Source organism: Neodiprion virginianus, chromosome 6, assembly GCF_021901495.1.
Source record: "Neodiprion virginianus isolate iyNeoVirg1 chromosome 6, iyNeoVirg1.1, whole genome shotgun sequence".
Classification (NCBI taxonomy): domain Eukaryota; kingdom Metazoa; phylum Arthropoda; class Insecta; order Hymenoptera; family Diprionidae; genus Neodiprion; species Neodiprion virginianus.
The window spans coordinates 29221988-29234072 of NC_060882.1; the positions used below are offsets into that span (position 1 = coordinate 29221988).

Below are 12085 nucleotides of genomic sequence, written 5' to 3' on the forward strand. Positions count from 1 at the left end.
AAGCTCCGGTATCGTATAACTCTTATCTCCCCCGTCTGCAGAACTTTGACTCGATACCGCACGTTCCATCGGGTAGGGAAGAATACTACGGTGGTTCCGTATCCTTGGCTGACTACTGTCCTTACATCCAGGAATTCACGTGGAAGGCGAGGAACATCGTTGTCAGAGGGTCGCATTGCCTATACGAGGAAAACAATCCGAGTAATTACAACTATACGTACAAGCGTGTCGATACTTCGGTAAAAATGATCAAATATTACTTTATTGTAACTCGACGTTTTCAGTCTTGGACAAGAATTTTGCCGTCGAGAAGTACGGGCCTCAGTCGAGATGCTTTGATAACGCAGATCAGATGTGGGAGGAGAGAAATTGCAAGCAGGCGAGACAGTGGCAGCATTGGGGGTCCGGCTGCTATCAGTACAAATGCGAGCTTGGGAGATTGCACATCGTGGTAAGCTGGGTTGAATTTTTTTTTTTTTAATTCTTTCTCCATCGGATCAAGGAAACCGATGATCACTCTGCTCCCTTTTTATGTTTTGTAACGTTACTCCCGAAGGTTGGAAACTACACATTCACGTGTTTCCATTCCGGTCAAGAAATCGCGATAAGGGTATTGCAGAACAATTGGCTCCACAAAGGAGCCTTGAAATGTCCACCCTGCAAGGACATTTGTCAAGTAAGTGTAGATGGGATTATTAATTTTTCATCAATTTTTTGATTCGAACGCTGAAGACAACCTTGTTTCAGGCGGAGTTCAAGGCTCGAGGTGAATGGTGCAAGAAGGGCGAGGAACATCCTCCGCCGAATTTTTATCCCACGGATAGTCTTAACTGTTCTTTAGCGGCGAGAACGTCCGCCACTGGAATTGTGCCCGTCTTTGCAATGCTCGTAATCTTCCCCGCGGTCTACAGGTGATGTGTTCTTGGTATTAGCTCGTTATGTATTGTTATCAAATGAAGGATATATATAAATAGAATTGACTGCCCCTGAAGGCGGAGGGGCACGAGGAAAGACATTATAACTTTTCAATAACTACCGGAAACATTGTCTCAACAATTTATCACATATATAGTGTAAATTATCGTACACGCACACAAACGAAGAAAAAATCACTCGGCAGGGGAAAAGAGAAGGAGAAGAGAGGAAAGTAATTTCACCGTTACGTCCAACCATTTTCAAAAAGTGATTATTCAGTTCTATAACGAATATATACACATATGTATATAATAAATATATACTATATTCCTCGGAATATTACTACATCTTCATAAATGTGTATATAAAAATCAGAGCCGAAGAAGAAAATCTTTTATCCTTCTCTTACAAGAATTTTTGTACATAATATTTTTCTGTTTTTCTCATCACCTGATTTTGGCCACGTTCAGATATCAATTCTCGTTCGATCGTCAATCAAATTTCTTCAACATGCGAGCCTCGCTATTTATATTACACGTTTGATAACACTGCATATAGTTATTCCCAATTGTTTGATATCACGTCATTTATACTACTTTACAATTACAAAAACAAAAAAAAAAAAAGGTTACAAAAGTTGCCATCTATTATTATTATTATTATTATTATTGAATAGTATGTATTATTAATACTTTGTTCTTTCGAGGATTTTAGACCGATGCTACACCAGCGACAAAGTAAAATACAAGTTTCAACACCTAACAATTTATTCCAAGTTCTACCGCAATATCGCAGTTAAAATATAACGATCCAAAAAAATCCTAAACTGATTCATACAATAAATAAATTTTTCTACAAGCAGCTATAAATTAAAGTTTTTCATGACCTATGTGAACCTGGCACCCAACTTTGAAAAAAAATTGTCGAAAACTGATATCGATTGTACTCTGTTTGTACTCGCCTGTACCACTTTATTTTCGTTTGCACCTCGAATCGAAAAAAGATACGACATTTTCAAAAAATGATCTTCACCCTACTTCTGAAAATTTGGTTATTTCCAACGGGAACCGCTTCAGTACCGTTTGTACCCGTTTGTACCACTTTTTTTACGTTTGTACTTCGACCTAAAAAAAGATAAAGACGTTTTTTCATTTTTATAAAAGCTAACTGTTCTGTACCAATCGCACTTTTACATTATCATACGCATCCATTATTTTCTTACCACGGGCGTACTGGACGCGCAAATATTATTACATTTTTGTTTTGAGTTATGCAATCTTATAATTATTAGCTGTCAGTGTGACAATCCTACTTTGACGTAACCATACTCAGACTATTTTATCACGATGGCTGTTCACAATAATAAAAGAAGAAGATAGATTGTATTGTAACCTAATTAACATAAGACAGGTTTTGAATCAAGTAAAAATATTTAAAAACTTGGGTTTACTAAAAATCAAAATCGCACTCTTTCTTTTTCTGTGTCTAAGTACAAACGAAAAAAGGCAGTACAAACGGGTACGAACGACTCCGAAGCGGTTCCCATTAGCAGAGTTCGATTATCTTTGAAAAGAGAAGAGTTAGGCCTTCTGAAAATCAAAAAACGACTGTATTTTCTTTTGGGTCAAGGTACAAACGAAAAGAAGGTGGTACAAACTGGTAGAAACTATTCTAAAGCGGTTCGAAAAAAACCAAATTTTCAAAAGTAGGGTGCCGGTCATTGTTTTAAACTGCCATATCTTTTTTCTATTTGAGGTGCAAGCGAAGAAAAGTGGTACAATTGAGAACAAACGAAGTACCATCGATATCAGTTTTCTAAATTTTTTTTTTCCAAAGTCGGGTGCTAGGTTCAACATAGGATTTTTCATGTAGAAGCCGTAACTATTTCTTGTTCGTGTTACAAAGAAAAAAAAAAAGAACAAGGAAACAAGTGATATTATCAGCGTGGAAAATCGACGCTCAATGTCATAAAATAAATATATAAATTGCGGGTGTAAGTTGAGGTGCTCTAGGTTAATAAATTCATATCAATTAGATCGCAGCTTTTGCATTGTTCTAAAATTCTCCAATGTAACTCCTTGGGTTACACTAATATTATGTGATATAGCATATCAATCGGATCTTAATGAAAATATGAAAAAAAGAGAAAAGAAATGAGAGAAGACAAAGGAAAACACAAAGTAATTACACATATTATGAAAATGCAACGAATCCACTTTCGTAATCAGTTTGGACTTATTTGAAGGCAGCTGTCTGGAATTTTATTATATTTTCAGTCTTATACCCAGGTATATATGCGAAGTGTAAGATATGAGAGGAGTTTGTAAATAGATTGTAATGATAAATATCGTTCTTATTATGTTTGTCGCTTATAGTATTAAGGAACGGATATGTGCGTGTATACCATACATGGAACGTTCACTTATTCCGATCACTATTACCACATTGATAGATATTTCCGCGAGGGTAGAAATAATTTTTTATCTAAACGTATGTACGTTCAAATTGTTACGTCTATAATCTAATAAACCAAACATTTGTACGGGATGAGCCGATTTTACAATGAAAAACTATAATACGTTTAGAAATTGACAGAAACGTTTTCATATAATTGCCTCAAGAATTTTATCTGATCATCCTGTATAAGCTACTCTAGCACTTTAGATAAATCTAACGGAGAACTGTAACGGTTTTGTAAAATGCAAAGATGTTACGACCGGAATCTCTTACCTACAAATTTAAAAACGTCACAGTTTTCCTACTTTCTTCTAGGCTATTGCTAAAAATGTCTTCATCGTTCTACACAATACGTATTATAATATAGCGGACATGTATTGATTGTCAAATTCGTATTTTAGTAAAATGTCAAGGTTGTGAGGACACTCGCGAGTGGTATATACGTGTAACGACCGCAAAGTCCCAGCCCAAGTCCTACAAATGTGCAAAAATCATTGATCAATTGCCCCCGCAGGATTAGCCATAGAAGATATTCAAAACATCAAATGAAAACAGTAGCATTTTTGAAGGATGTACATAGGGATAAAGAAAACCTTAAATATTATTACGTATTGCATTGTTAGTTTTTATCTCTAATTTCGCATTTCATACTTTTATTTCATCATTCCTCCTATGAAACTCCATTTATTGATTCTCAATTTCATGTTCACCTCATTACTCGATGAAAATCATTTTTCCGATGCTTCGTAGGGAAGTTGTTAATTTTTTTTTATCATCAGTTAATCAGTAGCTGATTTGTTATTTTTATTTTGAAATGTCTAGGGCGTGAATATTCACTGTACCATGTATAATAGATGTATCGATATACATGCCCTATATTACGGTATGTGCGTATGATAATATGGATGATGGTGGTATATCTAGTGAGTGTAAAAGCAGTAAAATAACTGATATATGACGACTCTGTTTATTCGAATTGTAAAAAGATTTGAGAGTTTCTATGTAACATAGGTTTTACTAATAATATCGAACGAGTGTTAATCGTTGATGAAAGGTCTAAATCCAAGTGACGTGGAAGTTATGAATTAATTATCAAAGCAGAATTATGTCGGTTTTATTTTTCGATTCTCATTAAATATAAACTAATTCACAGTTTTCCTCGTTACCGAATAAACCTAAATATTAATAGATATAAAGTTGATTAATTGTAATGAATAACTGACCAACAATTAATATATCAATTATCAACGTATCAAGAACCCAACGTGCATTATAACGTGTACAGTAATCCGGGATATACGTTATTACACTTGCATGACATGCTATCGATAATTTTCCGACAACACGTGCCATTTTTCTATATTTCAGAAACAATAACTTCGGTAGTAGCAAACTAAGATTTCATCGAAGTCTTATTTGTACCTATACCACACATATTATACGCATAACGTAATGTATAATCGTTTCGTTCAATTATTGTTACAGTGTGTCTGAGGATAGAGTTTAATCTGTAATAGATATATTATATATTATATGATAATAATAACTATTGTATAATTCATGACGGATAATGATAATTTATTCGGTATTCCTGATGCCGAAATATGTTATTACTGTGGAAGCATTCCCGTAAATCTTATGAGATACAATAATTCATAACGTGTATATTCGATAAACCAACTATTATAACTTTTTTTTACTGAATGTAGCTATAACGCTTATTGAACGGAAGAAAAATTAATAATAATACCAACAATGAAGTATTTTTATGATAATCTTGAATAAACGAGTTGTAATTCGAAAGAAATCAATTTTGTATTCTTAATTTTACACACGATAATCGTAAGAAATACTTCAAACGAATTATAAGTGAAGATGTTTCTAAGTGAAAACTTTCTGTAAACTCTGACATTTCAATTCTTATTTTTAATCAAAGTAAACATCGCTGATATACTTGCGAGTTGTAAAAATTAGTTGAACGATGTAAAAGCTTATAAAAGTGTCAGTCAGTAACAACATTATTGATGTAAATCACGTTATTACGGAAACAGAATTAAATCATGATCATGTCATTCCGTCTGACCAGCCATTCCAGTCATTTTACCGACGATCGATCGTATACCGACCCGCTAATAAAAAGTCCTCAATGCTAGCATCCGGCAGTAAGTATGCGACAGCTTTAAAGCAACGGCAAGTAAGATTCGCGGGAGGCATTTGATTACAACTACCGCGAATGAAAATCCGCGCATCATTTGCTTTTCCTGATTTTCTAACCGAGTTACCGATCGCACTCGGTTGTTGCCAATTTTCCGTATCGTTTGATGACTCGAATTGTAACCATTAAAATTCCTGTAACGTCATTTTACCAATGTTTTCGCGAAACGTCTTGCGCATCATAATTCGAGATGCCGCCGAAGAAGAGCGTCGACGGAAATCGTCACCGGCGGTATCAAACCCCGAAGAATTACTGCTGTCGCCGATTAAAAAATTCCGAATCCAACCGACCACGATCCCGACAAAAGTTCATCAAGGTCTCGGACCTCGTTTATAAGTATCTGGAAGACGTCGCCACCCTCAGCGCTGAACGACGTCAAAGGAACAACGCCAGGACGAATTTTCATAGAGTTCACGTCCGGAAATCCAGTCGCCGATATCGCAGACCAGATAACCCCAGAAGCATAGTCGAAGTTCTGTTTCCATCGGGTTTTCGAATTCCTGGAAGATTGACATCTGCGGAATATGATTTTTATTGATGCAAGAGGAGAAGATCTCGGACACTTGTACCACAACTGAATTACAAGAGGGAAGAGAGAAACAGTTCTTCATGCAGGATTTATTTACCGATGGACAAACGAAAAGAAACCGTTCGTTAATCTGGACTCTGGATTTTTCAAACCCACCGATTAGAAAGGACATGTTCTTTGCGATTCGAAAGCTTTGAGATGGAAAAGTGGATGAGGAAGAAAATCTTCTAGATCCCGGAGGCTTTTGCAATCCAAGAGAAGATCGAACGTCGATTTGGAAGTTCTGATGAGTTTGATACAAGTAATTTCATCAGGATGCGAATGGATGTGTTGAACAGAAAAATTTAACTTCTATTGACGATTTTTCGTAATTGTGGATCCTTTCTCATGTGCGCAACGCTGCCTTCCCACATTGAAGATATTTTCACAAACGATATTGGAACAGACAGAAATGATGCACAAGAGAAAAAATGAAAAATTTTACCGTACACATTTACGAGAAATTGAAATCGTGATCGATAATTTGATCTGCCACTTATTATGAATCCAGATAAACAACTACGGATTGATCATTTATGTGTATTCGAAATTTTTTCACAACGTTAATAACGTTCCTCTTTGATACTCGACATGAATTAATGTTTGGTTTAATTGAAGGTTCGGTAAATAAGGTGAAATATCATCATCTGACCACGATTATTAGATGTGAATTAAGCTTGCGTCACTTCAGCTCCTGTACAAATAAATTTGTGAAGTAGCAGCCTCAAGTTTGCTCGGTAAATAAATTATCCCCTTAATGGTCGATCGTATCTCGGTACGGCAAACAAGATCATGTTTGTAGCATAATGTATCGTTAAACCTGTAATACTGATCGCTGGCTAACGACCTGGCGCTTCGATATTTTCGGCGCGATAGGCTGAAGAGGCTGTTTTGTCAGTTTCGACATGACTCAAAATCGATTTACACGAAAAAATAATAATACAGAAACTGAATAACCGTTAAAGTACTCTACGGAATTTCAAATTATGATATTATCCGGTGATCGTCGTAAAGTTAATAATACATACGTATATATGCAGGTATATAAATTAAACTTCACATGTAATAATTATCCTGATAAAGGTATAATCATTGAAAACGCCAAGATGTCTTCGGAAAAATATCAGAATCAATATTTACGGGTCTAGGTATTTAAATATGATTCTCGTAAAAAAGTGATTTGTATAATAGCGGAATAAGTAATTAAGCAAAAAAGATGGGGTGGAGCTCTTGGTGGTTAAAATTTCATTCATCACTAAACAGAAAAGAGTAAAATCTCAATGACACATGATACGTCGTCCGTCGCAGTTGCATTTTAAAATCTAAATATAAAAAGAAAAAAAAAACAACAAAGATAAAGAAAGATCGATTACGTATTCGCGTTACATCGAAAACACAAAACCTCCGCATAAAATAATCTCCAGTGTATTATAATCCTAGTAGCGTGCAGAGTTCGAGTATCGACGACGACGGCAGCAATTCGATCCCGAAAGCGTAAAATTTTGATTCTGACAATTTCGCATCCAAGGTCTGACGCGCTCGGGTTCGTCAAAGTCGTCATCGCTGACGTCGGCGTCCGAGCCGCAGTTTGAATCGCGTCTTCTTCTTCCGGAAGGATGACGGTGGGTCACGGATCTCGAGAATACGGAGTCGTTGTCGTTAGCCAGAGAGTTGCTGCTGCTGCTGCTGCTGCCGCTGCTGCCTCTTCTGCATCTTCTCGGAGGACTTTGGCTCCTGGATCTGTTGACGACGTTCCGCACCGGCTCATCGCGAAACATGTTTTCGTCGGAGCTGTGATCGCGCACTACGACGCGATCCCCGTTACCTCCGACCCTTCGTACCGGCTCCTGGGGGATCGGGGGATGTATTTCCTCGATTACGGAAAGCGTCCGGTCCTCGTTGAACACTTCGCCGCCCGCTGGATCTCCGGCAAAAATTCCGCCCTCCGGAGGGTTGCTTCGGTTCTGAAATCTGGCGGAATCGCGTCGCGGATATTCTGCGTCTGACACTGCGGATAACCGGTCCATCGAAACTGGGGCGTCCTGAGCATCAAAGCTTGCGAAAGTCGAATTCGCAATTGGCGTGCCGCGGCGTCTTATTCCTTGGCATCCAGACCGTCTTCGCGAACCGCAGCCGCGTTCAGGCCCACAGCGATTCGGCGGAGTGGGCCTTTGCACGCTGCAAGCAAAGGGCCCCGTAAGGTGGTACCTGTTGATACCCATCTTCAAGACGAACCTGAAACATCGAGTTTCAATGCTTGGTTCAGCCCTGACAGTTCAGCTGCTTGAGAGGGATGACAGACCTTGTGAAACCGGGGGTTTGATCAGAGTTTGAGAAAACTACAGGTAAATTACATATTCATGTTGATGGAAGTAAATACGAAGATTGGAAAATCATTTTTGACTATTCACAAGGTGCAGCGCACCCTTTCGACCACAAGGGACGAACCCTTGATCCGTCACTTGATTCAGGGCGGTTTCAACCTGGGAGCAAAGATCGCCGTCGTGATGATAATGGCGTCGGATATACTGCACGATCTCTTCCATGGAGCAGGAGGGCCATGATTGGGTAGTTTTTTGGCGCTGCACAGCGCGCAGGGCCTCCAAAATTCGGATTGAAAATCTTGCCGATGTTTCTATCGCGCAATTAGCATTGCCTTGGTCCACAGCCGTTTCCTGCCAATTTATCGCATTGGTAAATATTTCGAGGGCTTCGTTGCTGATTCCTAACTCGATGCTAACCTCGCAATTAACCGCAGACGAATCGGCGCACCGATTCAAGCCCATTGATTCGAGACGATCTTCGCGCAGTATCTGATCGATCACGCAATTCACCTCGCAGTCGATGTCTTCATCGCAATCACCCATTTTCAATAGCCAGTTGATCAAAAAATATCGGGCACGCGCAGATATCGACGGTGTAGCAACGAAGACACGTGTGACGGGAATCCAGAAGAGCGTGTTTGAAAGTTTTCGCCGATTTTCAGTAGTCGCGAAGTAGCTGCAGGCAACGTTATTTTTAATAGAAAAAAAAAAATCTAGTAGAACCAAATTACGATGAAGCTGTAGATATCATTGTGAGATGCTTCGCTGGAAAGGTTCAAAGTCGCGAGGTTCAGTCATCGAACAGTTGATTACCAAACGTGTAAGATTCGTACTCGATATCTAACGATTCCTTCGCGCCCAACTTCCTGTGAAAAATCGAAGTGGGCGATTTACCGACAGATTTCAAGATGGTCGTTTTTGCGGATAGCGTGCGTCATGAAGTGATCTGCAACTTATTGCTGCACATAGACTTTTCACCCCGATTCGCGATCTGAAGTCACACCCTTGCATAAAACCATAATCAAGGTCAAAGCCGTACGATTGTCTAACCTTTCGGCATTCCGTAGAGGATGGGAATGCCCGTAATACCAACTGCGATCATCCGATGCATGTCGACGCACGTGTCGGGCACGTGGCAGATTTGTTGATGACTGAGGGCTGAGGAATCAAGTTACATTGTCTATAGAACAGGAGACGGTTGAATCTGCAGGGTTTTATTTTCTGAGCAACATCAAGTTGCGAGTGAGTTATGACCGATAGAATTCACAGGATGACCAATAGCTTCGTCGATCCTCCTAAGCCTAACCCTGCATGCGTCGGCCTGCGCGAGCGTATTAATATTTCACCATGCCCCTTCCAGTCACTATTTAAATTGTAAATCAATACGAAACGTACGCTGTTACACTCCGTTGTGTACTCCGACACTATCCGTCCCGTTCGGACACGTTCCTATTTCCTGGAGAACCAATTGATCGTCGCTCCGCCTATGAATCAACTTCCTGCGGCCGCCCCGATTTCTCACGAAAATTTCTCGAATCTCGATGTTGAGCGAGTAACGCTGTAATGCGATATTTAATTTTTCTGACGTGTATAATAATGCTTCGACGATTTTCACGGAGCTAAAAATACTATTGGAGATACCTACAGTCCATTTATATGGGAACGAAGGTATACACGTATGGTTCTTGGAACCAGGACAATCGGGTAGTTCAAATTTACGAGTGACGATAGGCTTCAGCGGTGTCGAACAGTAACTTGGAAAGTAGTTCCACAGGTCATAAAAAAAAACTATTTTCCCCGCACTATTGCGCCGGGTAAGAAAAGAATGGAGCTGTCATCCGCCAGTGTGAAAAATATGAGGATATAAATTAGAGACGGTGAACGGGGAAAACTTTTCGGGGTCCTCGTGACGACTTGATGAGATAACTTTGCCCGCGTCGTGACTCGTGACTTCCCTCAGGTTACGAAGGGACGAAATTGGGGACGAAGTACACGCAAATCGGAACCGCATGCGACGACACGCGACAATGATGACGACTACGCGTCGACCTGAGGTGTCCCCGAAATATACCTGGCAGCCTGCGTCATGGTTACCAAAAATCACTCCCCAAAGTTAGATTTTCCTCGGCCAATCGGTGAGTCGGTAAGACTTCAAATTGGTTCCAAGTAATGACAGAATAGATTTAAGTAGGACTTTGTTCAATGATTCATCATTTCGAAATACCTGTGATGTTCTGGTATTCACAGCGATCTGGAAAAATCCTTGACGGATTACACCGAGAGAAATTTTTAGCTCCGGTTACCGCTCAGTCCTTAACTATTTTCATTTTTTACCACAACCGAAAAATATAGTTCTAGGTACTAAATGAAAATTAGTTTTCTAGCTATTACCGGAAAGTCTAGTATCCGTTGCAAAAATTTAATGCTTGTGCAACAATAAATCGATGTTAAAGCCTTGTTTAACTAAAAAGGTAAAGTAAACCTCAGAAACTGATTTTGCGTTGCAATACCCAAAAAAGGATCGACAGTAGCGTAAAATGGTTACGCTTACCTCGTTTTTCGTAATTCCAACAATATTCAAACAGTTTTATAAAGATACATGTCTTACTCAATTTTTCTAGTTACTATAACAAATGGAAATTTTTTCTCAGTGTACAAACGATTGTTGATAATTTCACCGCTGGATTGTAACCGTTACCTGAAAGTTGCGATGAGATTTCGAAAAAAAACCCTTACAGTACAGCCTGTGATAAATGATACGCAACGTCGACGCGTGGAGACGACCAAGAGCGATATCCATCATTCGGAGCGACTGAACGCAATTGTGATTAAATTCAGTACAGGTAAGTATTTCGCAGTGCGTGCGTCTGTAGTTTCCGGGACGGCGATTAAGGTGATTACATCGAAGCCCCCCGTCAGCCGCCCCTGGAAAGCAGCTAAAGCGTTATAGCGTTATAATGTTAGGTGACTGAGAGAGGTCGCGAGGAAAGGGGGGAAAGCGGTCAGAGGGCACGAGCGGCGATGGGTCTCGTGACGTGATGTCACGTTATACCTGACGGCGACAGGTGAACCGGTTCGCACAACCCCGCTCAACCCCACGGCCTGCCTTCACGAGCTGCGAACTCCACCCCGAGTAGCCAACCCCGGAGGTAAATCCAGCCCCGTGCGTAACGACTGTGCCGTCCGATAATGGCACGCCGGCCCGTCGCCATAATGTCACAACGTCGTTCGGAATTCGGGATGACCGAACCAATTGACCAACGCCGGCCTCACGCTGACGCTAATTTTTCTTGGCGGTACGAAAGATTTATATCCACGTACGCTGGCCAAGTGAAACGACAGTGAAAATGGTAACGTTCCACGTTTTTCTATCTCGAAAAGATTTGGTCAGGTATTTTTTACGAGCAACGGTTCGAGAACACATCGGGGATGTTTGCGATTTAAGTACTTTTCAGATTTTTACACTTAGTTATGGGACATCGGAGCACGGATTGGAGTTCGGTTTCTTAATCTGCGACTTACGAAAATTGGAACAAAGTGGCCTACAACTTTGTACACCGACTCACCTCATTAATCGTGGAATTAAAGAATGTGGCAAAATGTTCT

The 12085-nt window shown here is 39.8% G+C and overlaps 1 protein-coding gene and 1 long non-coding RNA gene across 3 annotated transcripts in view; one reads left to right on the forward strand and one right to left on the reverse strand.

Annotated features, from left to right (window-relative positions):
- Positions 1 to 5179, forward strand: part of LOC124308085 (leishmanolysin-like peptidase) — a 213388-nt gene extending 208209 nt beyond the window's left edge. For both annotated transcript variants that reach the window (XM_046770432.1, XM_046770433.1), the window contains 4 exons: positions 42 to 201; positions 285 to 451; positions 557 to 676; positions 748 to 5179. In XM_046770432.1, coding sequence (XP_046626388.1) covers positions 42 to 201; positions 285 to 451; positions 557 to 676; positions 748 to 915 — 615 coding nt within the window. In that variant the 3' untranslated portion in view covers positions 916 to 5179. The remainder of the gene's footprint in view (positions 1 to 41; positions 202 to 284; positions 452 to 556; positions 677 to 747) is intronic.
- Positions 41 to 876, reverse strand: LOC124308092 (uncharacterized). The gene is made up of 3 exons (XR_006908915.1): positions 738 to 876; positions 261 to 657; positions 41 to 179 (listed from the first exon to the last, which is right to left on the reverse strand). It is a non-coding gene; the product is annotated as an uncharacterized LOC124308092 (long non-coding RNA).
- Positions 5180 to 12085: the final 6906 nt, after the last annotated feature.